We start from the raw sequence: 22,638 nt of genomic DNA, 5'->3' as shown, positions 1-22,638 counted from the left end.
GAACACCCTGTGCTAGAATATCCACTATTGTGGCAGTGGAAGTAGCTTCCTGGAAGGTGAAGAATTAGATTTCAGTTTCCTTGAACAGAAGACCCAAACTCTTCATCTTACACTTCTTGAGTTCTGTAGTCCTTGCATTTATGAACAAAAGGGTGATATCAGAAGAGCTGTGAATCTTGCTTGTGTTTTTCCTTGTTTTACTTCAAGTATTTTTAAAGAGTAGACTCAGGATTTTGAGATTTATTACACTTCTTTCAATGTTGCCGCTCAACAGCAAAAATAAAATTATTAACAAAACTTGCTGTGCTTGATAGGTGCATTACTGTCTGAGTGTGTTTTGGGAGTTTGAGCAGTGTGTTTTACAGGACAAGCGGAAGGATAATTTTTAAAATAACCGCGGCAAGGTTCATGAAAGTTACTTTACCGAAGACTTCTCTATTACCCTAAAGGCTCCTTATAACTACGGAAGTTAAAACCAACACCTTAAAACTGAACCAGAAATCAATTGGTAGCTAGTTTGAGTCAGGAAGCAAAAAGATTAATGATTTGTAGCTGAGAAATAACCACTTGTGCACAAACCGCGGTTGGTTTATGTTGCAACTGTGTGATAGAGCCCACCCTGAAAGAACAACAGTGTGAACAGAAGTCGGTCTGGAGTTAAAATTTAATCCACAAGTGATAACAGGAATGTGTTGCACAGTTGCTGTGACTGAGAAGTATTAGCTATACTAATGGCAAGAGAAACAGTGATTTTTAAGTTAATTAGATTCAGCTTTTCTTTTAATACCATTTGGCATACAGAGCAGGTTACCTAAAAGTGCAATCCTAAACCTCAGTAGAGAGGTTATCATAGTGAGCAGGTAACCTTATGGAAATTACAACTTGTAATTCATCATAGGTAATATGGGTTTGGAGTAGCTGACGGAAGAGGTCTCTCACATGCAATTTGGTTCCTATTGTCAGTAAAAATTTATTCAAAAAAGGGGGGTTATAATAAGAGGCTTCCACCTATAAATCATATATTTTTTTTTTTTAGTTAAATGTCTAGTGTGTAATTTATAAGTATCATGGAATCATTTAAAAGGTGCATGTAGTTCTTAGTTATCCACTGAAGTTTTTTGAAGTAATTTATAATGTATTTTTAGTACATTAATATCCATTCTAGAACTACATTTCTTTTGTTCTGTTGTTTACTTTTGATTTCCTTTAATGTGAACCTTAGAACTGAGCCACTTTACATTACAGCTGTTTGGGTTCTAAGGTAACTGAGGCCTTGACAGCTGGTTAGATTTGTATTTAAACTTCTATGCTGTAATGGTGTTCCACTTGCAATGTTAGGATGACACTGATCTTGGCCTTAATATCTGTGAGATCCTAACCTAGTCTTTAATTACCAGATCTCCTGTTGTTTTTCCATCACACGTTTTGTATTGAGCCAGTCATGCTCACTGGAGGAGTGTTTAAATCATGTTATGCTTTGTCCCTGTTGCTTCAGTAGAAGGTTCCATGTTTTGTCTATTGCATTATGTCCCACTTGGAAAACAAAATTATTCCCCTCTGCCTGTGGAATTTTGTGTGGTGCTCAAGTATCTTCACTGCTGTAGCAGATGAGGTGGTGGTATTTTTTTCCAACTTGCAGATAAGGAGCTGGAGGCAAGGGAAGGGTATAGACAGAAGTACATGGAAGTACCTGCTGGCTTTAGGAATTCAGCAGGAAACATTTGTGTGCTGATTTTTCAGAATATTTAGCATTTACGATCTTGAAACCAAGGGATTTACTCTGATTTCACTGTAAGTGCAAGTGGTGCAATAGAGATCAGGCAGATCTGTGTGCTGCTCTTTAAGATAGATGAATAGCTTCATAGCTGTTAATGGTCTTTGAGTGTTTTTTGTGCTGTTGATCTGTTGCTGGACTATTGATAACTAGCAGACAGAAGGGATGAGAGAAGCCACCACTATTAATGTGGGGTTTTTCTAATCTAAAAGTAAATTTAATTCCTTATATGATGATACTTAGAGAAATATGTTGCCACTAACTTGCTGTACTCCAACTTGAAAAAGTCTTCATTTAGATTCTAACAGAATCTCTGTGATAGAAGTAGGAGGGTGATTCAGTATAATGCCTAACCCTATTGTTTAGCTGAAGAATTTCTGTGCTAAGCCTTTCTTCTTTTAACTCATGCCTTATACATTTGCACGTAATTTGAATGAAGCATAGATTGTCTTTTTTTTAGAGAGAAAATACTATCTTACCACATACCATATTGTCAAACTCTAAGGCATGTACACAAAGAGGACAAGCCAAAGATTGTAGGCAGCATTCTCTTTCTAAATTGAATGCTAGATGGCTTTTAACCTCAATATGCTTTTAACATGGAGGCTTCTTTTATGCATGTAATAAATTTAACTTTAAAAGAAGTCAACTGCAACTGAATTTTGGGATCTTGGTTTTGCATGCTTGTGTCTCAGTGTAGCCCTGCTTACAAGATGAGTCTTAAAACCATTTAATAGCTCTGTCAAGGGTTTGTGTCATGCCCTGCCTTCCTGTTTCCAGGGCAGAACAGCAGTAATTCTGTCTGCTTCCTCTTGTGTCTACACTGATGGAACTTAGCTTGGCATGCTGTTAGGATACTTAGAAGACTTGTCCTGATTAGTGAGTGTGCAGTCAAATGTGGGTAGAAAAAGAAAACTGCTCAAGAGTTTGAAAAGTTCCAAGACACTTAGCGATAAGCTCCAGAATAATTTTTCTTGTCCAGGTATGTCTTAAACCTGTTGTTTGTGTTTGCTAGCCTACAGTGAGTCTGAGTTTTGTTCAGTCTCATCTGAAATCAGTGTAAAATTCTCACATCTACTGGTTCTGTTATGAGGAATTTGGCACATCTGTTTCCTGGAAAAATATTTTAAACCATATTCTGACTGGCTTTGTCATGCAAGTGCCTAATACCTTAATTTGTGCTTACTGGAAGTTCTTTCCATGCTTCCTGTCTTCCTGCTCAAGATTTTATTGTTGTATTTCCCCAACTCCCTTTGCAGCTTGTCATCTGACTTCTTCCAATCTCTTTCATGCCCACCACTTTGCTCAGTGATTGTATCACAGTTTGAACTTGTGTTCAGTAAGACCTACATTCTCTGGAATCTCTCTTCATTCTCACCAGTGCTTATTTTTGTACAATGAGTGATTCCAAATCTGATTCATGGTCCCTGTGCATTGGATTCAAGCAACTTCTTCCCCTTTGCTGAAGAGGGCATGGATTTCATTGTCTCTTTTGGTATATGGATCTAATTCCTGTGTGAATTCTTATATAGAACCTTTGGGAAAATAGGTGGCAAGACCTCTTGCTGCTGTAGTTGAGTATGTATGAAAAATCTTTGATACTGTAATGAGTCATACTTGGACCTTCGTGGAAAAAGGGAAGAAATGATCCTTTCTTCTGGGAGAAGACTCTTTGTGTTATTGTGGGCAGCCAAGCTTCCAGCCTTATGACTGAGAGACTATGGGTTAAGAAAATGAAGACACAACTCAGGCCTCAGAGGAGGACCAAAGGTCTCCTAGGGACTAGCGACCATGCAGAGCTACCTGCACAGAAGAGTCACTAGGTCACTTGAAATATGCCTGTGACATAAGGATGTACCATTAAGAATATGATATGAAGTGGGAACTTTATTTAATAAAGACTTTTCCTGTTCTCTCTCACCTAGCTGGGATTCCCTTTTTTTGTTTTTCCCTAGAATTAACTATCCTACATAGTAGTCTGATTAAATCCTAATTTATTTTTTCTTAAAAAAAAATCTGTAATTACTTTTTTCTTTTTGAGTAACTCCAGACATGTGCATATTCTAGCTGTCATTTTTGTAGACGCTGAAATACCATGGATGTATTTTCCTGGGGTGGCAAAATGTATATTTCTGGCACAAAAGCATACCAAATTCGATATTTTTGCTCCCAAAATCATGGAGCATTAAAAAAAAAGTCTGAAAAACAAGCTATCCAGAATTTTGTTACCCATGAGCCTAAGCCATTTTGGCTGTTAGCAGAAAGAAATTAGGAAAAAAAAAAAGTGATCTGAGGCAGATAGTTGGCTTCAAAAATGGCATTCAGAAGCTCTGAAATTTCACAGGATTGTAAGAGCAGAAAGCAGCAATCTTTTACGGCAAAGATCCATAGTCTACAGTGCGAGTGCCAAGAGCAGCAAGTGAGTAAATTTAAATAACATGCATTTTGCATACTGGGATGTGGCTTTGAAGAGCAGCCTCTTAAGGAAAGCGTGTGAGGTGTAGTTGCTCCCTGCTCCTGCCATTCTCCTGGTTCTGCACCAATGCATGGGCAAGACCTTGCTCTTAGGTGATCAGCAGTGCCTGTTTGCTCCGAGTTTCCATAAGCACATGCAGCTTCTAATATGAGAAACAAAAGTAGGCTGGTGCTCCACTTCTTCCTTACAGATTGCACCTGAAAAGGGAAGTGTCAGGAAGCTTTGATAAGGAGTTGGCTCCTGTCTTTGCGTATTGCTCCTCTTTGTGTTCTAAATATCAAAGCAAGATTTTAATTTAGTGCTGTGTTTAATAGCTTTAACTGCTCTAAAATAGGTGCTGAGACGGCTTTTAAATGGGACCTATTGCTCATGTGAAGAGCTGTATTCAAAGTAGTAGATGTAACAAAAAAATACAGTCCAGCTTAGTAATATAATGACTTTTACCAAATCAGGGAAAGAGAACTAATTTACTCTATGTTGGCTGTTGTCACTATATTAAAGGTTATACTGGTATTTATGAAAAGTTGCTATCTCAGTAATTTAATGAACTTGACAACCTAAGCCCGTGTAGGGCTACAAAGTTCAGCATTACTTGTCTTGAAAAGAGCAGGTTCTGGGTTTGAAGCTATTTAAATTGCTATTCTGGCAACAGCAGCTGGAAACAGGAATGCTAAAATTAACAATTTAGTCATGCTAATTTCTTGTATTGTGAAGGTAGGTTGTGAATTCTTAATTACATGGTTTTTAATAAACTATCTGCTATTGGTTTTGTGTAGATCATCCTTTGCAGGCTGGAAGTGCCAAGTGCAGGATAATTCAGTGAATGATGTGGACTATTTCAGCTTCTTGTTTTCAACCCTTATAGGTAATCCATGTGAATGTCATAATTCAGAATTATTACAATGAAATTTGTTTTGATAGTCAATTACTGGATTTAATTTAGAATAAATGGTGTAGTAAGTACTTCCTGAGAGTGATTATAATCTTGTTAAATGCTTTTGGTATGAGATACCCTTTTTTTTTTTTTTCCCTCTTGATCTTGTTTTTGACACCTTATTTTTTACTTTGCCATTTAGGCTGGATATTTGCATACTTCTCATAATTCTAGCAACTTTCTTTGGAATGAGGAGAACCTAAATTCGGCATATGACACAAAATTTATTTTTCTTAGATTAAATACCTTTTATTGGCTCATAATAATATAAACTAGTACCTCTGGGATTTCTTGTGGATATGCTTATGCTGTTAAAAACATTCCATCAGAATAAAGTAATCAAAGTTTGTTGAAGTGAGCTGCCCAGAGTCAGCATGTGAGCAGAATTACTTGTGCTACTATATTCTTACTGAGATATAAAACCAGTTGTATTCTGTGGTGGTGCAGCTTTGGGAAATTACAGTGGCTAAAATGGCATAGTACTGGGAAATACCTTCCAGTAACTTGTCCTGTGTCTTCATCACCTCAGTTGCTTGCAATATTTAACTACTTTGCTTTCAAAAATGACCTTTTTTTCCTAAAACAGTGAAGAGGAAGCCATATTAATAACTGAGAAAACAAAAGCAGAACCAAAATCACTGTTTTGGAGCAGTAGTTCTGTTGTACTAAAACATCCAATACATGGCTAGAAATAATTATCTAAATGATTTTTAATTTTGTTTGTTTGTTTTTAACCCTGAGGTTAAACACTGTGACCAGTGTTACTGTGAACACAATAGTGAACTGTTCTGCATTATTAAAAATATTAAAATATTAATTATTTCAATTGTTAAAATAATATTAAAATATTTTTAAAAGATACATATGCATTGAAAATGCAGCATAACGTTGGCTTCTTACAGGGTTTATTTCCATTCTATTGTTGTTTAAATGGGTATGGCTTTGTTTTGTGTTGTGTTTTTTGGGTTGGGGGTTTTGGTGTTGTTTTTTTTTTTTGGGGGGGTGGCGGTGTGTTGTGTTGTGGTTTTTTTGTTGTTGTTTGGTTGTTTTCTTCCATTTTTTTCCAGAAGTCAGATATGCTTTGATATTTTGGTATGCTTAATTTAAAATACCAAGTAAGAGCTTTTATCAATGAATGTTATGCAGACATAATTTAAAAGACAAGTTTTGTCAGTGATGCTGCTGAAGTAGAACAATGCTTGACTTGCTTTGTGATTCTGTTGTACTGCTTCTTTTTCTCTAGGGTTTTCAAGAGAGGAGTTGACTAGTCTCCAGGGCATTAGAGGAAAACCACACATTAGCCAGACACAGCTTTCACCTGTCCGTCTTTACCTAACTGATCTGGACCAGTTTTTACACCACTGGGCTGTGACAGAGGTAATACATCAACACTAATTCTAAATGACAGCATACAAACTCCGAGTGCTCTCCATGCCTTTTCCACAGATGCCTAAATCTTGTTCTGAGTTGAGCTGAAAAAAAGAATGAAAAATATAGTAGCTGTCAAACAGCCAGTGTTTTTCTGCAGCTTCAGAGAATATTTTGCTTTAAAAGGTGAATGTTCGGATGTGTAGTATGCAAAACAATACTCCTGGAAAAAATAGGTGGAGGGCTTAGTGGAAAATTCCTAAACACTATGAAGATTAAGACCAGCAGTGTGTTTTGGCTTTCAAAATTAAATTAACTGTAAAATTACTAATTACAGAGTTGTCTTTGAGAGTAAATCCCACCGTTAATTAAAAAGCACTTGCATTAAATGAGATTTTAACTTGGAAATAATATTAAGTTGGCAATGGTGATTATTTAGAATAACTTCTGATGTTTATTTAATCAAAATATTCTGGGGTTAGAAACCCCACCGAATTCAGTTCCTGTTTGTAAGATTCTAAGAGCTGAAATCTTGATTTATTGATCTGAGCCATCGGGTTTTATTCAGACCAGGTACATTAGTGTTCATTCTGGCTCACCTCTTTTTATTGCTTAGCTCACCAGAAACCACTTTAAGGTCTTTAAGGCATGTTTTAATGACATGCCAGTTTGACAGTATTTGTGAAATCTGTCATGATTACAAAAGAAAGTAATAGAGGGTTTTATTTGTATGATCTTTTCTGAGTTTTTGTGGCAGTCTTTTTGGTTCAAGAAAGCAGTATAGTAGATCTTTTCTTTTAATTCATAAAGTTCAAGTGATAATCTAGTGAAACTAATGATAGTCCCAAGAAATACACTGAGCGTGTGCTATTATGTGTTGAAAATTATTTTGAGCAAAGTTGGTCATTTGGTACCATGACCAGCACACATCTTTACATGTCCAGCTTTCTGTCAGCCCATGGAATAGCTAAACTTTCTCATTTCTTCTGCTTTGTCTCTTCTGGCCAGTAACGAAGCATTTTCTCACCAAACTCCTTTATCCAGTATTGAAAAACTGAAATTCTTTTTCTGCCTGTTCTGTACAGTACTGGTCCTCTGTGAATGCAGCAGAGGGGTTACTTGTTCCTCAAGAATTGGCATGATCCCATAGAGCACCTAAAGGATTTCTATATTCCTTACCTGTTTCTGAAAATGCCACCTCTTGCGTCATCTCCGTCTCTTCCTCTGTTTGCTGCTCTTCCACAAATCTAGCAAAGTTTTCTGGGAAGCTACACAATAGGACTATTTTCACTTAGGGACAGTGAAGTGTTCTGATTGTTACTAATTTGTGCCTTTGGTTCCTGTTTGCAAGTTTGATTTACTTCTACCACAGTCTTTTCAGTGTTTTGGTGCCATCAAAGAGAATCATTATTTTCAGAAACTTGAGACTTGCCTTTTTCCTTTTTTTTTTTTTTTTTTTTTTTTTTTTTAAGTGCCTTTTCTTGGGAAAGATTCTCAGAAATGAATGGCAGTCATTAAGTAAAGAGTTGGAAATCCCTGGGTAGTAATGAAAGAGGTCTGCACATCCTATGTGGCACTGCACTTCTGCAGTTGTGTCACCCTGAAGTCTTTTTTTTTTTTCTGGAGACCTAAGTTATGAAAAAGAACAGGAACAAAAATTTCACACATCAAAAATACGTGAAGAACAATGAGAATTACAGTCCCACCTCATTTTGTAGACTCTTAACCAAAGGGAGTTCTGAACTGCTGCTTACAACTCTTATGCTTGTTAAGGAGGAGAAAAGCCTTCACTCTGATTCTCATTTTTATGATTGTGGAAAGTTTCTAGCAAACTGGGTTGTATCAGATATTCCTCCAGACTTACTGGAGCACCTTTCATATGAGATGATGCTGAGAGAGCTGAGACTGTTCAGCCTGGAGAAGAGAAGGCTCAGTGGGAACAATAGGGCACAAGTTAAAACATGAAGCTCCATGTAAACACAAGGAACATTCTCACAGTGAGGGTGATGGAAACAGTGGAATAAATAGCCTAGGTATGTTATGATTCCTATCCATGGGCATATGCAGAACCAGGCTGGGTAACCAAGCTGACCTGGTTTGAGCAGGGGCATCGAACTAGAAGCCAAGAGGGTCCCTTCCAACTTCAGTGATTCTGTGATACTTTAAAAATTTCTCCTCTTGAAAAAACAGAACTTATGTTTCAGCATTATTTTGGGGGTTTTAGGGCATAATGAGATTCCCAGTATGCAGAGATTTTTTTTTTTTATTTGTTAGATTGTTACACTTAGATGTGATTTGTAAGTCAAATTATTCCTGTTAAGTGCTTGCCAGAAGGACTGATGTGCAGTGCTGAGGCTTTTGTGGGGTTTTGGGGTGTGATTTCTTCTCCCCGCCCCAGAATTTATGGACAGAAATGTAGGGGTACCTCTTCAGTAGCTTTCTTTTCTACTAGAGAAGAATTAAGGTATTCTTTCCTCTTGCCTCTGATCTGGTAATAATGGTTTCTGGAACATACAGTGTTCCAAATCTCTTTGTTTTTACAAAGAGAAGAGATAAGCATTAAGGCAACCAGTTACAGGATTCTGTTTATTTTTCACTTGGCTAGATTTGATTTCAGGTGCAGTTATAACATGCTAAGTGATGCATAAACAAAACTATGCTGAAGTTACCACTTAAAAAATGTTAAAAATTGGATGTTACGCTTTTATCTCAGTACTTTTTCTGTGTTTAAATATCTAATACAGTGCTGTGATCACTAAGTTTCAGGGATTTTCTCTTTTCTTTGAGTAACATTCTCATTAAACGTGTTGACCCATATTCCATTTGTAAAGAAAATATTCTGGGGCCTGTATTCCATAAAACCTGTGGGATTTGGAGGCTGGACTATTTAAAAAAAATGCAGGAGGGAGAAGGGGCATGCACAAAAAAAATCTTTGTTTGGGTTAAAAAGCTTTCATTTCAAGATTTGCCAGAAGTTGCACAGGAACACACTTTTGGTAGAGCAAGTAGATTCCACCAGGTATTGAACAAGCTGCTTTGCTCTCAAAAGAAAAGAAAGCAAACAAACAAAAAAACCCCCTGAATCCCAGAGCTGTAGTCTCTGGGGAGAAGACTGCCAGAAAATCATGAGGCTCTTCTGGGATGCCTTGAAAGACAGTGAAATACAATGGTTCTGTGTTCACTGAGTTTGACAGAGGGGAGTTTGCAGACTGCTTTCTCCAAGTGGATATAGTTCAAGGTGTGACCAATTTTGGACTCATAATATTTTTAGCTGTGACAAAGTTATTTTATTTAAATGAAGAAGTGTTACGGGAAATAATAAACCCTAGCTTGACTTAGTCATGCTTTTGGTAGCACTGAGTAGAGCAGCACAGCTGCTGAATGCTGAATCCTTCATGCTTTCCTTTGCTGGATAAGGAAGTTCGTGGTGATGCTGTAGTGAAAAGCAAAATATTTGCAGTAAGTTAAATACCTAGCAAGTGAGAACAGCCCTCTGTTGGCTGTGGAGCAGGCAGCGTTCAGGCCTCTACTTCAAGAATTGTTCGTTGAAAAGAGTTCCCATTGTGTAGTTTTAATTCTGAATTTCCTCCTAACAGCAAAATATTTTATTGTAGATGAAAACAAGTAAGGAGCTGATGGAATTAGGATTTGACAGCCTGCTCTCCTATTAATAAATGAGACTAATAATCATGTTATTATTAGTCTGTCCATCTTCCTCTTTCTTCCTTTCCATCAAGAGTTTTGACTAAAGCATTGCCTAGTTTTTGGCTCTCTGATAAACACTAGCTGTCCCTAAGTTTTGTGAAAATTAGCAAGTGGAAGAGAAAAAAATAGATTGGTGTGATAGGTTAGGAATTAACTGTCCTACCACAGAGATAAATTCCTCCAGGCTACTTGATAGCCCCAAGGGGAGGACAAAGGGTATTGTAATTTGTTACTCTATTCCCTTTTCCTGTATCTCCCTATTTAAGGAGCAGACTTTCCATTCATCTCTTTCTCTCTTGCCTCTCTGCTCTGGGCATGTGGCTGCTGCTTTTGCTTTTGGCCATGTGGGAGTGAGGACTGGCTGGTGGAAATCTATTTGTGTAGATGAGGCCTGCTCTGAGCCTATCTTGGGGGGCCAGTGAGGCCTAGCATGGGGGAGGTTTGGCTGGCTGGGGGGATATTTTTGGTGTGTCATTGAGGCCTAGCACAGGCTTCGGTTAGGGCTTAGCCAGGGAAGAGTCTGAGGATGTGTATATATATGTCCTTTTGCCTTAGTACCTTTCTTTATTTGGCTTACTTTTGTAAATAGTATTTCTATTTAACCTTCAATTCTCTGCGAGTGTTTATTTACTCCTTTGGGGTAAATTCATTCTGTCCTCAGTCCAGAGCTGTTTCAGCTCTAAACCAAGACAATTAGCATAATTAGTTTGTAACTCAGTTTCTGCATCCTGTGTGGCAGCAGCCCTCTGGCCAGCCTGCATGGGCATCACTGCACCAGGCTCAGCAGGTGCTGCCCCTTGTTCCATAGGGGCTCCAGGGGGTTGTGAGGCAGGAGCAGCTGGGGTTATGGTCCTGAAGAAATGGAAGGGCGAGGATCCCAGGCATGAATCTGTAGGAGGCCTCAGCTTGTTGGCTTTATTGCTCATTGTTGAACTTTGTTTTCAAATCCAGAAGGCAGCAGCCCCAGCTTTCTGGTGCTTGCTGGCTGTACTGTGCAGTGTGTGCTGGGCATTCCGAGTGGTCAGGAGCCGCAGGAGGCAATCTGATGTGTAACGTATGCATGTCAGGTGCAGAGGAAGAGGTGTACCTCTGCGGAGGGCAGGCTGTGTGAAGAAGAGTAACTTGAGGTGTTTTTAAATGGCAGTTTGGACTTTAGGAGTGCTGTATCCAGTGCACTTGATAGTATGTGGCTAACTAATTGGTGAAAAGGCCAAACAAATGCACTTCTGATAGGAATTAATGCTTTTAAATTGTTTATAACAAAAAACTGGTTTGAGATTGATGCTTTTTGTAACTGTTTGTCTAGAGAGTGGTAACTGGTGTAATGGAAATCTGCAGCCATGTTAAATTTTTGTGGAGGCTTTTAGGTAAACGGTGATTTTCACTTAAGGAGCAGTGCTTTAAAAAAATTGTCCCTTTAAATGCTGTTTTGTGTACCTGTAAAGTTCAATCTTTATGTCTTGTCTAAAAGATATGTTAAATGTGGAAATCTTGGTTCCTGTTCTGGAGTGACTTCTGCCTTACTACAGCCAATTATTTAAAATCAGACCCTTGTAGCTGAAATAAATGGTGCTCCAGAATGAATGGTTGCAGCCTTAGGGGAGAGGATTCAGTCTTTGCTCATTTTAACTGTGCCTATAGTGTTTGTCGGTAATTTTGTTCACTCCTCTGTAATTGAATTGCTCTGCCAGTATCAAATGAAATAGTGCCAACAGAAATGAACAATTTAACAAGGTAACCATGTATACATGATAATTTCTGTTGTAATATTTGATATTTGTGACACTTTAACGTTTTGGAGGGGGGAAAGCAAATGATAATTTGAAGGTTCTGCTTGAAGTCAAGATTCTAGAGGGATATCGAACACATAGCAGACTTGAAATAAAATACTCAGCAAACTGTTTAAGAGCAAACCCATGGGAAGGTCAGCTGCTTTTAAAAGCAGTCCTGAATCCAATAGACTAATGTGTGTCAAAACCAGAGAAGTTTTATAAGTGAAATAGGAGGGGAAGGCTGTACCTGCACTGACAGGCTTTGAAAAATTCTGGTAAGTCAATGAAGATAGCAAGTCTTAATGAATGCTAATTAAAAGTTCTGAGAGATGTTTGTTTTGAGAAGCAAAAGCTAGTTTTGCAGCACTATAGCTTAAGTTCAAGCAGAGAGGAAACTTTAAAGAAAACCACTAAATTTTTTAAATGTAGATTTTGAGTTGAAGTTCCTGTAAGATTTCAACTTGTCATGTTCATTGAGTTTTCCAGGTTAGAGTTAGGCTGGGGAGAAAGGGCAATTGAGGATAAATAGTATCCCTTCTGAACTAGAACTATGCTATACTTCTTATCATCTCTAAGGAGGGTAAAAAATACTTTATATAATCCTGATAGTGCTTTGTAAAACTACATCCTGTCCATATTTATTGTTTAGAAATGAAAATGTTAGGGCTTGGAGTTTTGTCTTGAAAAGTAATGCAAATTCCAAAGAAACAAAAATAACTTCCATAGATTAAATGATACCTTCTAATATGAATAAAGCTTTTTCCAGAGGTCTCTTCCATAAATTTCTTAAGACATAAAGCTTTAAAAAAACCAAACAAAATCAAACAGCAACAATAAACAAAACCAAACCATAATAAAAAGACCAAACAAAAAAAACCCCAAACTACACTCCCTCCACCCCAAACCCCAAACAAACAAAATCAATAAAACCCAAACCTCAAAACATGAAACCCCAAAACCTAACTTGGTCTTCAGGCCTGTGCACCACTGTACCCATCTCATGTGCTTCCAGCATATCTTGTGACCTCTTACAGCCAGGGGTTATGTGTTTGTGTGTATTACTAACATGAATTAACATCTCCACAGTTACTGTGCACTGGTGCTGCCTATTCACATCCTGGCTTATGATCCCTAAATGAAATTTGCTCAAAAAGACAGGCTTTGTGGAACAAGAGCTAGCTTTCTAAGTGTACAGTTTTCTGTGTTTTGAAGCTCTTTTGTTTAGGAAAGGGGCAGGCAGGTAAATTGGGAGACTTGTACATCAGATATTCCTTTGACTGTCCTGCGTGTGATCTGACAAGGAGGAAGAATCATCTGTGGTGACATTTGGTAGTGAAGGAAGCTGTGGAGTTGTGAAAGAAAGGCTTCTTATGGCTGCAAGAGGATGAAACAAAAGCTCCTGGGCTAGCAAAGCTGTTTCATGGTGTTTATTTGAATTTTGTTAGTAAGATGGCTTTGAGAAGAGAACATAGCTGTGCTGTTTTTCCAGGTACAGTTTTGTCTACTGGATAGCACATGAGCTGTTGAGCATAAAACCTGGGTTTGCTGACAAAAGAGTATTTTCAGCAATGCCCTTTGCTTAGTGAGGCAGTAGGATTGTCTCTAGCTCATAGTTCTCTGCCTCCTGGCACCAAGTCGTGCTGGTACCCAAATTTATACATGTGGTCAAATTGTTGCACAAGAGGTGAGCAGTGGTGATTGCCACTTGTGTATTTGTGTCCTGTGGCAACTAAAAACAACTTCATTTGGGGTGGTTGACTCTTAACGTAGGTTTAACAGACTGCATATCCCAGCCAAGGTGTCTGCAGATAGGCAATCACCACAGTTCAGCAGATGCAAGGTGAGTTTGTACGCTGTGGTTATCCTGTTTCTGAGCCAGCAGTTGGACATTAACTGTGTTTTGTAATCAGAACTTCTAAGAGTTTGGAAATAGATACTCTGTCAAGATGTGGGACTCAGTACACAGTTTTAAGCATTTGTAATTCTTAAACAACTTTCTGTACTCCTGTTTTGCTACACTGAATGTAACGTTAAGCCACAGAGTGATTTTTTTTTTTTTTTTCCCTGTTGCCCATTGACGTAACGTTCTTCTGGGACTTGATGATCTCAAAGATCTCTTCCAGCCTCAACAGTTCTATGGTTCTGCAGGCTCTGTTCCTTCTTTTTGGCTTTTTCCAATTTTTTAACCTAGGTTTGGTTTTGGTTTATGGTGCTTGCATGGGGGTTTCATGTAAGGTTTGTTTTTTTTTGTGTTGTGTTTTCTGGAGTCACTGAATCAGGAATACCTTTCATATCCGCCCCTGTGAGCTTAGCCAGGGCAGAGGAACAAAGATCTCTTGTTGCACGCAGCTTTCTCAACAACTCAGGGCACTGTTAATATTGCCCTGTCAAATCAATTTATTTCAGAAGGAGAAGCAGCACCTGTCAAGGGAGTGCACTGTCTGATAAGCTAGGGTGCTTCGGGGGAAGCTGGCCAAGCTTCAGACAGCAAGCTTCATTGCCTGCCCCATCACCTGAAAACTTCTCATTTTCTACGCTCTGCAGTAACATCTTTTACTGGATAGAGTCCTGCTCGAAACAGCCATTTCGCAAGGGCTTGGGAATTGGCTGCAGAACAGCCTGTTACATTTTAGTTACCCATGTTTGAGGTGGATGTCAATGCGAATTGAAAAATATATTTTTCTAAAGTTCATGTTGGGATATAGTGTCTGGTGTGTGCCAACTTTCTTTTTTAATAAAATCACTTCTCTTGCAGTCTGGCCTGTCTTTGGTCTGACTTCACAGAGCCAGCTTGCTGAAATCATAGAATCATAGAACTCTCAAGGATGGAAGGGACCTCGAGGTTCATCCAGTTCCAACCTCCCGGCACCTCAGACCAGATCAGGTTGCTCAGAGCCCCATCCAGCCTGGCCTTAAAAACTTCCAGGGATGAGGTTTCCACTACCTCCCTGGGTGACCTCTTCCAGTATCTCACCACCCTCATGGTGAAGACCTTCTTCCTAACATCCAGTCTGAATCTACCCACTTCTAGTTTTGCTCCATTCCGCCTCATCCTGTCACTACTTGACACTCTAAAAAGTCCCTCAGCAGCTTTCCTGTGCCCCTTTAAGATACTGGAAGGCCACAATAAGGTCTCCTCGGAGCCTTCTCCTCTCCAGACTGAATAGCCCCAACTCCATCCAATTATCCATCCTGCTTGCTTGGTTCCAGGCTGTGCTCACACCCGTGTGTGTCTTCAGAGGAAATTGAATACTTTTTCTTGAAAAAGAGTACTTTGCAACATGGGTAAGCTTGAAATAATATGCGTATTTCCCCTGGAGAGTTACTGATGAAATATTTCCCTTGAGGCTTTTCAGGTCAGTATTCTATCCCATTACAGGAAGCCTTCTCAGTGCTTTTGGGTTTAAGTTGCTGTTTCTCCCCATTTTTGCTGGCTTCTGTTGGGAGTTTTAGTCTGGCGGGAAAGTAACAATTTCCTGAGGTACTATAGGGAACCTGCTGTTGTATGATGGGTAGTTGGGCTTGTCTGATCAATAAGGTTTGATTTGAAAAACTGCCAATGGATTAAGAAGCCTGTAGTATTTGCTGCATAATGTTAACAGATAATCTCTGTGTTTAAGAGAATGCTTTTCTTTGGCTTAATTTAGTGAAGTAGACATTCAAACAAAATTAAAAAGGAAACAAACAAACAGCCCCCCCCCCAACCTCTAAGTCTAAACCAAACCTATTATAAAATACTTGTCTCAAAAAGATAGAAACCTCCTTTGTAATCAGAAAGTCTTGTTCTCTGTCCATGCAGTTCAGTAATGCTCTGAAACAAAACTGCTCTGGCTTTAGTCCAAACCCAATATATGAATGTGCCAAAAGTGTGATAAATGCTAATCAAACCTAAAATAATGAATCAGCTATGACATTTTATTATGGAAATTAAACATCATGCAAACCCTTGCCTAAGGACAATAAATTGTCAGGAAAAACACTAATTTTCATGTGATAATTAAGTTTTCTTTGCTTTTCATTTCCATGTCTAATAACGTTTCAGTTTCACTTTTTGTAACAGGCATTTGTTCTGAAAGCCATTTTAAACTGGATTTAATTTCTGGAATTGAAAAGGATTGCCACTCCCACTTAATCGTAGGAAAATAGAACTGGATGTAGGGAGTGATTATGTTATTTTGAGGGTCGGAAATATCTAAAAGGTTGAAAAAGTAACTTGCCAATGCACATTGCCACAACCCTTCTAAGCAAGCATGCTGCTTTTTGACAGTACCATGCTTGTTTTCCTCGCCAGTTCTGTGAGTCTGAGCGTCAGCGATTCCTACCTGGTAGGCAGTGCTCCTACAGACTGTCTTTCAGGGAGAACCTCAGTGGACTGGTAGGCCTGTTCTAGGGACAGGACCCTAAGCCTACAGTTCTTTTCCTGACCTTTCCCTTTCTTTGGAGTCTCTCTTCAGATGGAAATGCTGTGGACTGATTATTCTTGGCACAACGTAGGTGATGTTTTTTCTGTTGTTCTTTTAGATGTCTTGACCTGCCCTGATTGAACTGAAGTCTCAAAACCAGGACAGTGTCACAGAATTTAATCTGTCACATCAGGTCATTCTGTCAAAGTTTTCTTTAGCTTTCTTCAGGCAGCAAGGAATGGGTTTTGCTGAATTGAGATACTTGTAAAAGTATCAGGGACTTACTTTACTCAAATGTCTAATTTTTGCTTTTTTATTTCTGATTGCCTTAATCACAAACAAGATTTCAATCCTCTTGTATTGGTCCAGGCTTCGTTCCTCTTGTATTGGTTCTTCCATTTTTCCTTATCCTGAGCAGGATGTCCTTATTGCTAATGGTCTAATAATGCACTCATGCTGTGTGCACTGCTGCCTGGGAGCTTCAGTTGACACTCTGGTAGGATGAGCAGCAAATGTAAACAGAAAAAGGGGTCATCTAAACTCTCTAGTTTGCAAATTATTGGATTAGATGGGAAGGATCAGGAACAGAGAAAACCATCTGCTGAAGACTGTATTACAGCTTGCTAGCAGATCTACAAGAGCACTGGTTTCTTTGTCCTGTCCAGGAGCCATTATAGCATTTTATGGCCAACTCTTCCCCCAACCCCCATAAAAGCAGCTGGTAGCAGTTCATAAGACAAGGTGTCCCTTTGTAGTATTTTACATCACTTTCAAAACATGACATTTTTGTCAGTATAAAGTCAGTCAGAAATGCGTCTTTGCTACTTTCCTCATTACATTTTTCTGTCCTGTTTCACTGTGATTACTCTTGTTTCCTGCTTGATAAAGTTACTTACAAAGCTGTTGTCTGAAATTCTTGAGCTCCAAGGAAAGGCAGATGGAGGTTTGGGGTGGTGCTGTAGCTAGATAGAATATTTTTTTGCCTCCTACTTCTACCACATAGGTAAAATGAAGAAAGGCACTACCAAAAAAGTCAATAGTGTAGGCTGTCATCTTGTTAAACACTGAGCAGTTGTAGATATTTTGTATTTAGGTTTGTCAACAAAGAATGACCACACAGGGACTGGTTGCAGTTAAAGTACTTAACTATAACTTTGTTTTATTAAAACAGGTCATCTGTCACAGCTTGTCCACTATACCTTCACAAAGTCAGTGTTTTGACATTCTCCAGACGGGCATCTGTAAATACCTGGTAAGTACCATATTGTCTTCTAGGTTAACTTCATTGTGATAAATTTTGTAACAGTCCTAATTAACCCTCAAATCCATTTTTTCCATTATTTCATGGATAATTTCAGCATCTGTAGAAGTTTTCCACAAGATAGCAGAGTTTTAAAAAACACCTGGTAGCTGTTGGTATTCTTTGTGAATAGTTAGCTTGTTTTTAAGCCAGGAGAGCTGTAAATGAAAGGCTTCTGGGTTTGCTTTGCTTTCCAGAGGAGTGACTGCCAACTCCAGGTGAGTTTTAGTCTGTCTTCTCCTTCTAATCCTGAACAATCTCTGAGCTGGGAAGGGGATGACAAAGCCAGAGGTGGGAACAGAATTACAAGGGACAGAATCTGCAGCTGGCTGTGATGCTCCTCGCTGAGAGGGAGGACTTGGCTGTCCTGCCGAGACAGTTCTGCAGTATAGGAGAACTACTGAAAAACTGTTAGACCAAAGCTTCCACAGGGCATGCATGGCTTACCTGTCACTGTAGTCTGGTTTTTTGGGGTGTGGTTGCTGATTTAAATCACAACTTTGAAATTGTCTTACATGTACTACACTGTTGTTTTGAGAGAAAATTAATTTGGGTTTTGTAGTTGATTAGACCACTGCCCAAGATGTCTAACTGAATGGTGACACCTAAGAGGGAAGGAAAGGCACCATGCAGGCAATAGCCTATGTGGGAGCTTATTTGAGCAGCGTCGTCTGCTGGATTTGTATAAATTGAATTGTATGTGTTCACACCATCTTCCAGACTGGCTGACTGGCATGTTTCACCATCAGTTTTGGCTAATTTGATCTTCACTTTATATACAGACATCCATGTAGCTCACTATTGTTATTTGCTATTTGGTCAGGAGCATTCTTAGCAGTTTTTATTATTTAGTGTTTCTGTGTCCTGTAGGAAGGGTCCAGGTGACAGCTTGGGCCAGTGCTTGTGGGCTTGAAATATACCTAGTGCCTTATAGTGGAAGTATTTAGAAGTTGGATCTGTCATTGCTTTGTATCTTCCACCTCTCAAAAGTCATCATAGCAATGAAATACATTCCACTTTTCTGCAGCTTGTACTTTATTGATCTTTTTCTAAACATTTCTAAAAGAAACAGCTGACCTTGTTAAGTGAACCAACTGCTTCTGTCAGCTTAAAACACTGTACTGGCAGGTGAGCAGATTAGGCTGCTCCAAAACTCCTTAAATTAGTTACAAGATAAATGGTGCCACATTAGCAATGTATGAATATTTTTATGGCTTTACAGAACAAAAATCGGAAGAGTTACTCAGTAACACTTCAAAATGTAAACTTCTAATTCACTGTCTCTACTCCCACCCTCCCAGCCCCCAAATTGTCTAAATTGTTTGCTGTGCTTATACACAATCAATACTCAAGATGTTCTCATTTGAACAGAAGTGTCAGCCCAGCTGTGGGCCCACCATATGTTTCATTAGCTTTAATTTACCTTTGCTCATAATGTTCTTACTCCTGCTGAGGCCATCAGATTTTGAAGGAGGTGCACCCTGATGACAATCCAGGAGAAGCTTTTCTTTCTGGAGAGGAAATCTTTGTCTCTTTCTACCTCAGTGACTGCTCAATGCTGTTTCAAGACACAGAAGGGCTGCTCTATCCCTTGTGTGCTTAAAAGACATGTTCTGTCATAAAGGTTCTGTTTGTGCCTGTACCATCTTCCAGAGCAAGGTGCAAAGCAGTGGTTTGTTTTAAAGATATGTTTGAGATGAGTGTTTACTTCAGAGAGGATGGGATGAAGAAAATAAGGATTTGAAAAAAAATGTGGTACTGTGTAGAACTTGAACAGAAACAAAGGAATGTGTGTTGTGCTAGGAAAGAGATTGATGCAGCTCTAGGCACGCTGCTATGCCAGCAAAAGAAGTTGTATATAAGGTGATGAACTTGGTTGGCTCTTTCTGTTTTAATACAGGTTGGGTTGGTTGTAATACCTGATAGCACAGCTGGATCTGTTCTATGTGCCATAAATAAGCTCTTGGATCAAGCCTGCATCCTAAGTGAAACCCTGCACAAGTTCTTAGCCTCTTGTTGTTACAGCCTTCTGTACTTTCTGCTAACGTTAGACAAAGAGGACGCAGAACACCTACAGAAAAGGTAATGCTGCTTTTCTTACTGTGTTAGGTGCTCTCTGCATTTATACCCACAGGTATCTAGAGTTGTAAAACAGCTATGTCCCCCCGCCCCGGCTGCCAACCTCCCAGTTTATTTTGCCAGTCTCTCTTGCTTACTTTAAAACAGTACTTGGATTTAAGAAAAACAGCTGCAGAGTTAGCTGGAGTTATTTAAAGCAGTAACTGAAGAAAACTTCATCTCAGACTGTTTTAGTTAGATGTCAAAACTATTCTGACTTTAGAAAGGACTTGGCTTTATAAGCTTGTTCTCTTAACTGACTTGACGTTTCAGCTTCTAACAACTTCGCATGCGTTATTTTATAGACTACACACCAATCTATTTGAAACCTGAAAAGCTACAGGTACCATTTACCATACAGATTTAAATAAGTTTATTTACTGAATCACAGAATGTTAGGGGTTGGAAGGGACCTTGAAAAATCATCTAGTCCAACCCCCCTGCCAGAGCAGGATCACCTATACTCGATCAGACAAGGAATGAATCCAGGCGGGTTTTTAGTATCTCCAGAGAGGGAGACTCCACAACCCCCCTGGGCAGCCTGTTACCTATGTAAGTTTAAACTTCAGATTTTTCTTCTGACTGTTCTACGTACAAGAAGGTTTTTCAAAGCTTACATAAATTTAAAGACATGCTTTTAAAGCCAGAGTTCTCTTTTACTTATTTAATGATCACAAAAAGCTGGCTCCATTGCTTGATTTCTGCTGAGCCTTAAAAATAAAGATTTTGGGGTACCTGAACAATGACTTGAAACAAGACTCTTCTCAGTTGCAGCAAGTGGAAATTACTCTGTGTAAGAGCTTCAGCAATGTTTGTAGCTCCAGGACAGGGCCTTTACATTTTTTCCCAGTACTGTACCTAATTTCAGAATATTAGCATTTCCTGGTAGACATTTTGTGCTTTGGCCCTAGTTATGGTGAAAGCAGTTGGCCTGATTGAATTCAGAGGCAGCTTTTCTTGTACAGCTGTGGGACTGGCTCACAGAAGCATACTTGAAATACCTGTCCTCTGTCATTTCAATTTCTGTTCTCTCTTCTTCTCAGGGATATGCTGTGGGGATCATGTATTTCTGCATTAGCACTCCTGCCACGATTACTGAGACTGATGCTGCAAAGTCTGCAAGTGAGCAGGATCTGTCGGGAAGAACTGCCGGTTGTTGCTCAGTTGCTTCGCTTACTAATGCAGCATGGTCAGCTCAGAAGCCATATGATCACAAATGAATTTCTGGTGCAGCAGATTATCAAGGACATCATGGTATGAAGCTTCTTGTTGCCTCCCACCAATTACAGGGGTATACAGTGGTTAAAATTTACTGTAGACATGAAGGACAGATAGTTAGCAAACCCCAAGTTATGGCTGTCTTTGATTTGTCTGTGTGGAAGGCTGCTACTTGTCTGAGTTCCTGTGGTCACTGCACAGAGGACACACTTCTGTTGGCCTCCTAACAAAATGCACTGGAAGGGGATCACCCACACAGCTGTCCCAAAATAAGAACCCAGTCTTTCTGTTTACTGGAGCAGGGCTATGGAGCTGTATGAAGGTGTTACTAAATCAGATAAACTCTCTTAATTACCTACAGTGCAATATATTCTCTTCCAAATATTGCAAAACCCAGTGCTTTTGGTTCACATGGCCATGGGCCAGTGGTTTTGAGAGTTAGAGTTGCTTTTTCTTCAGAAAAAAAATCTGAAACTGCTTTTGTGCAAAGCTCTCAACCAGTTTTGAGCCCAGAAAGCTTGTACAGTAGGGCAGAGTAAGTAAGCCACATGTATCTCATAGTAGCTTTTAAAAGGTGTGTCACCAGAAACGTGTAACCTCAATTGTGGTGAAAGCAGTTGTGAGAGAGTATCATGGAAGTTCTCCAACAGAGAATGAAATGGTTGGTTTCCTTCGGTGTTGAAAATGCCTCAGCCCGTTTTTGTGGTGGTCCAGTACAGGTGGGTTGTGCTTGTTGTTTTTTTTAACCCCTTATGAGTGAAATTACTGGGCTGTGTCAGTCTGTTAGTAGCAGTTCTCAATAACCCCCCAGCCTCCATGAGCTTTCCTGCTGTGTAGAACCACACTCATTTGCATTTTAATTAAGTAGAAGTTGCAAAACTGGAGAGTAAGCAAGGCACAATAATGAAAAGGAAACCACATCTGTGTAGTTCACGTAGTCTATAAGGTAACACTGAATTGGTGTACCAGGAAGTACCACTTTGCTATTTCAGCTCTAACAGGCCTACCATGTTGAAATCTATAAATGAGAAGAATAAGGTCACCAGGGCCCCTGCCATCTTTGACAGTGCACCTGATCAACTGCAAAAACAATGCAAAGCTTTGCAAGTGCTGTTGTGAAACTGAATTTTACCCTTTCCTCCCTTCTTTTTAGACGCTGAAGAGTGGTGAAGTTCAGGAGCAGTGGCTAACAGACCTCCACTACTGTTTCAACATTTACCTTGCCTCTCATCCCCAGGGACCTGGCCCTATGAATGCGGTATATTAAAGAGGTTGAACTGCATTTATTGTAAAGCATTTACTTCTATTTAGTTTTGAATGGAAGATGTTGGAACAAAGCTTGTCAATTTTTTTGTAAGTGAAACAGAATAAAAATTTTACACAGAACTGCACTACCTCTGTTGCCTTTCTCTTTGAGCAAGGAGATGTTACTGGAAGTCTTGTTAGTAGCTGTGGTGACCAGCATGAGGAGTATTAAAGAAAACCCAGTCTCCTTGAACCTTAAGTGCTTGCAGAGAAGCAGCCTTACATTGAATCATAGAATGGCCTGGGTTGGAAGGGACCTCCGAAG

General features: G+C 39.3%; 1 protein-coding gene across 2 annotated transcripts in view; it reads left to right on the top strand.

The window, feature by feature from the left end:
- TEX10 (testis expressed 10) overlaps positions 1-22,359 on the top strand; it is a 54,577-nt gene extending 32,218 nt beyond the window's left edge. The window contains exons 9-14 of one of the 2 annotated variants that reach the window (XM_054381554.1): positions 5,027-5,115; positions 6,428-6,561; positions 17,604-17,684; positions 19,633-19,814; positions 20,951-21,104; positions 22,222-22,359. In XM_054381554.1, coding sequence (XP_054237529.1) covers positions 5,027-5,115; positions 6,428-6,561; positions 17,604-17,684; positions 19,633-19,814; positions 20,951-21,104; positions 22,222-22,335 — 754 coding nt within the window. In that variant the 3' untranslated portion in view covers positions 22,336-22,359. Of the gene's footprint in view, positions 1-5,026; positions 5,116-6,427; positions 6,562-17,603; positions 17,685-19,632; positions 19,815-20,893; positions 21,105-22,221 lie in introns of both variants that reach the window. The other variant, XM_054381552.1, reaches the window with a different exon arrangement.
- The last annotated feature ends 279 nt before the right edge of the window (positions 22,360-22,638 follow it).

The sequence above is a fragment of the Indicator indicator genome, chromosome 6, assembly GCF_027791375.1.
Source record: "Indicator indicator isolate 239-I01 chromosome 6, UM_Iind_1.1, whole genome shotgun sequence".
Lineage (NCBI taxonomy): Eukaryota > Metazoa > Chordata > Aves > Piciformes > Indicatoridae > Indicator > Indicator indicator.
This window is presented reverse-complemented; position numbering and strand designations above follow the sequence as displayed.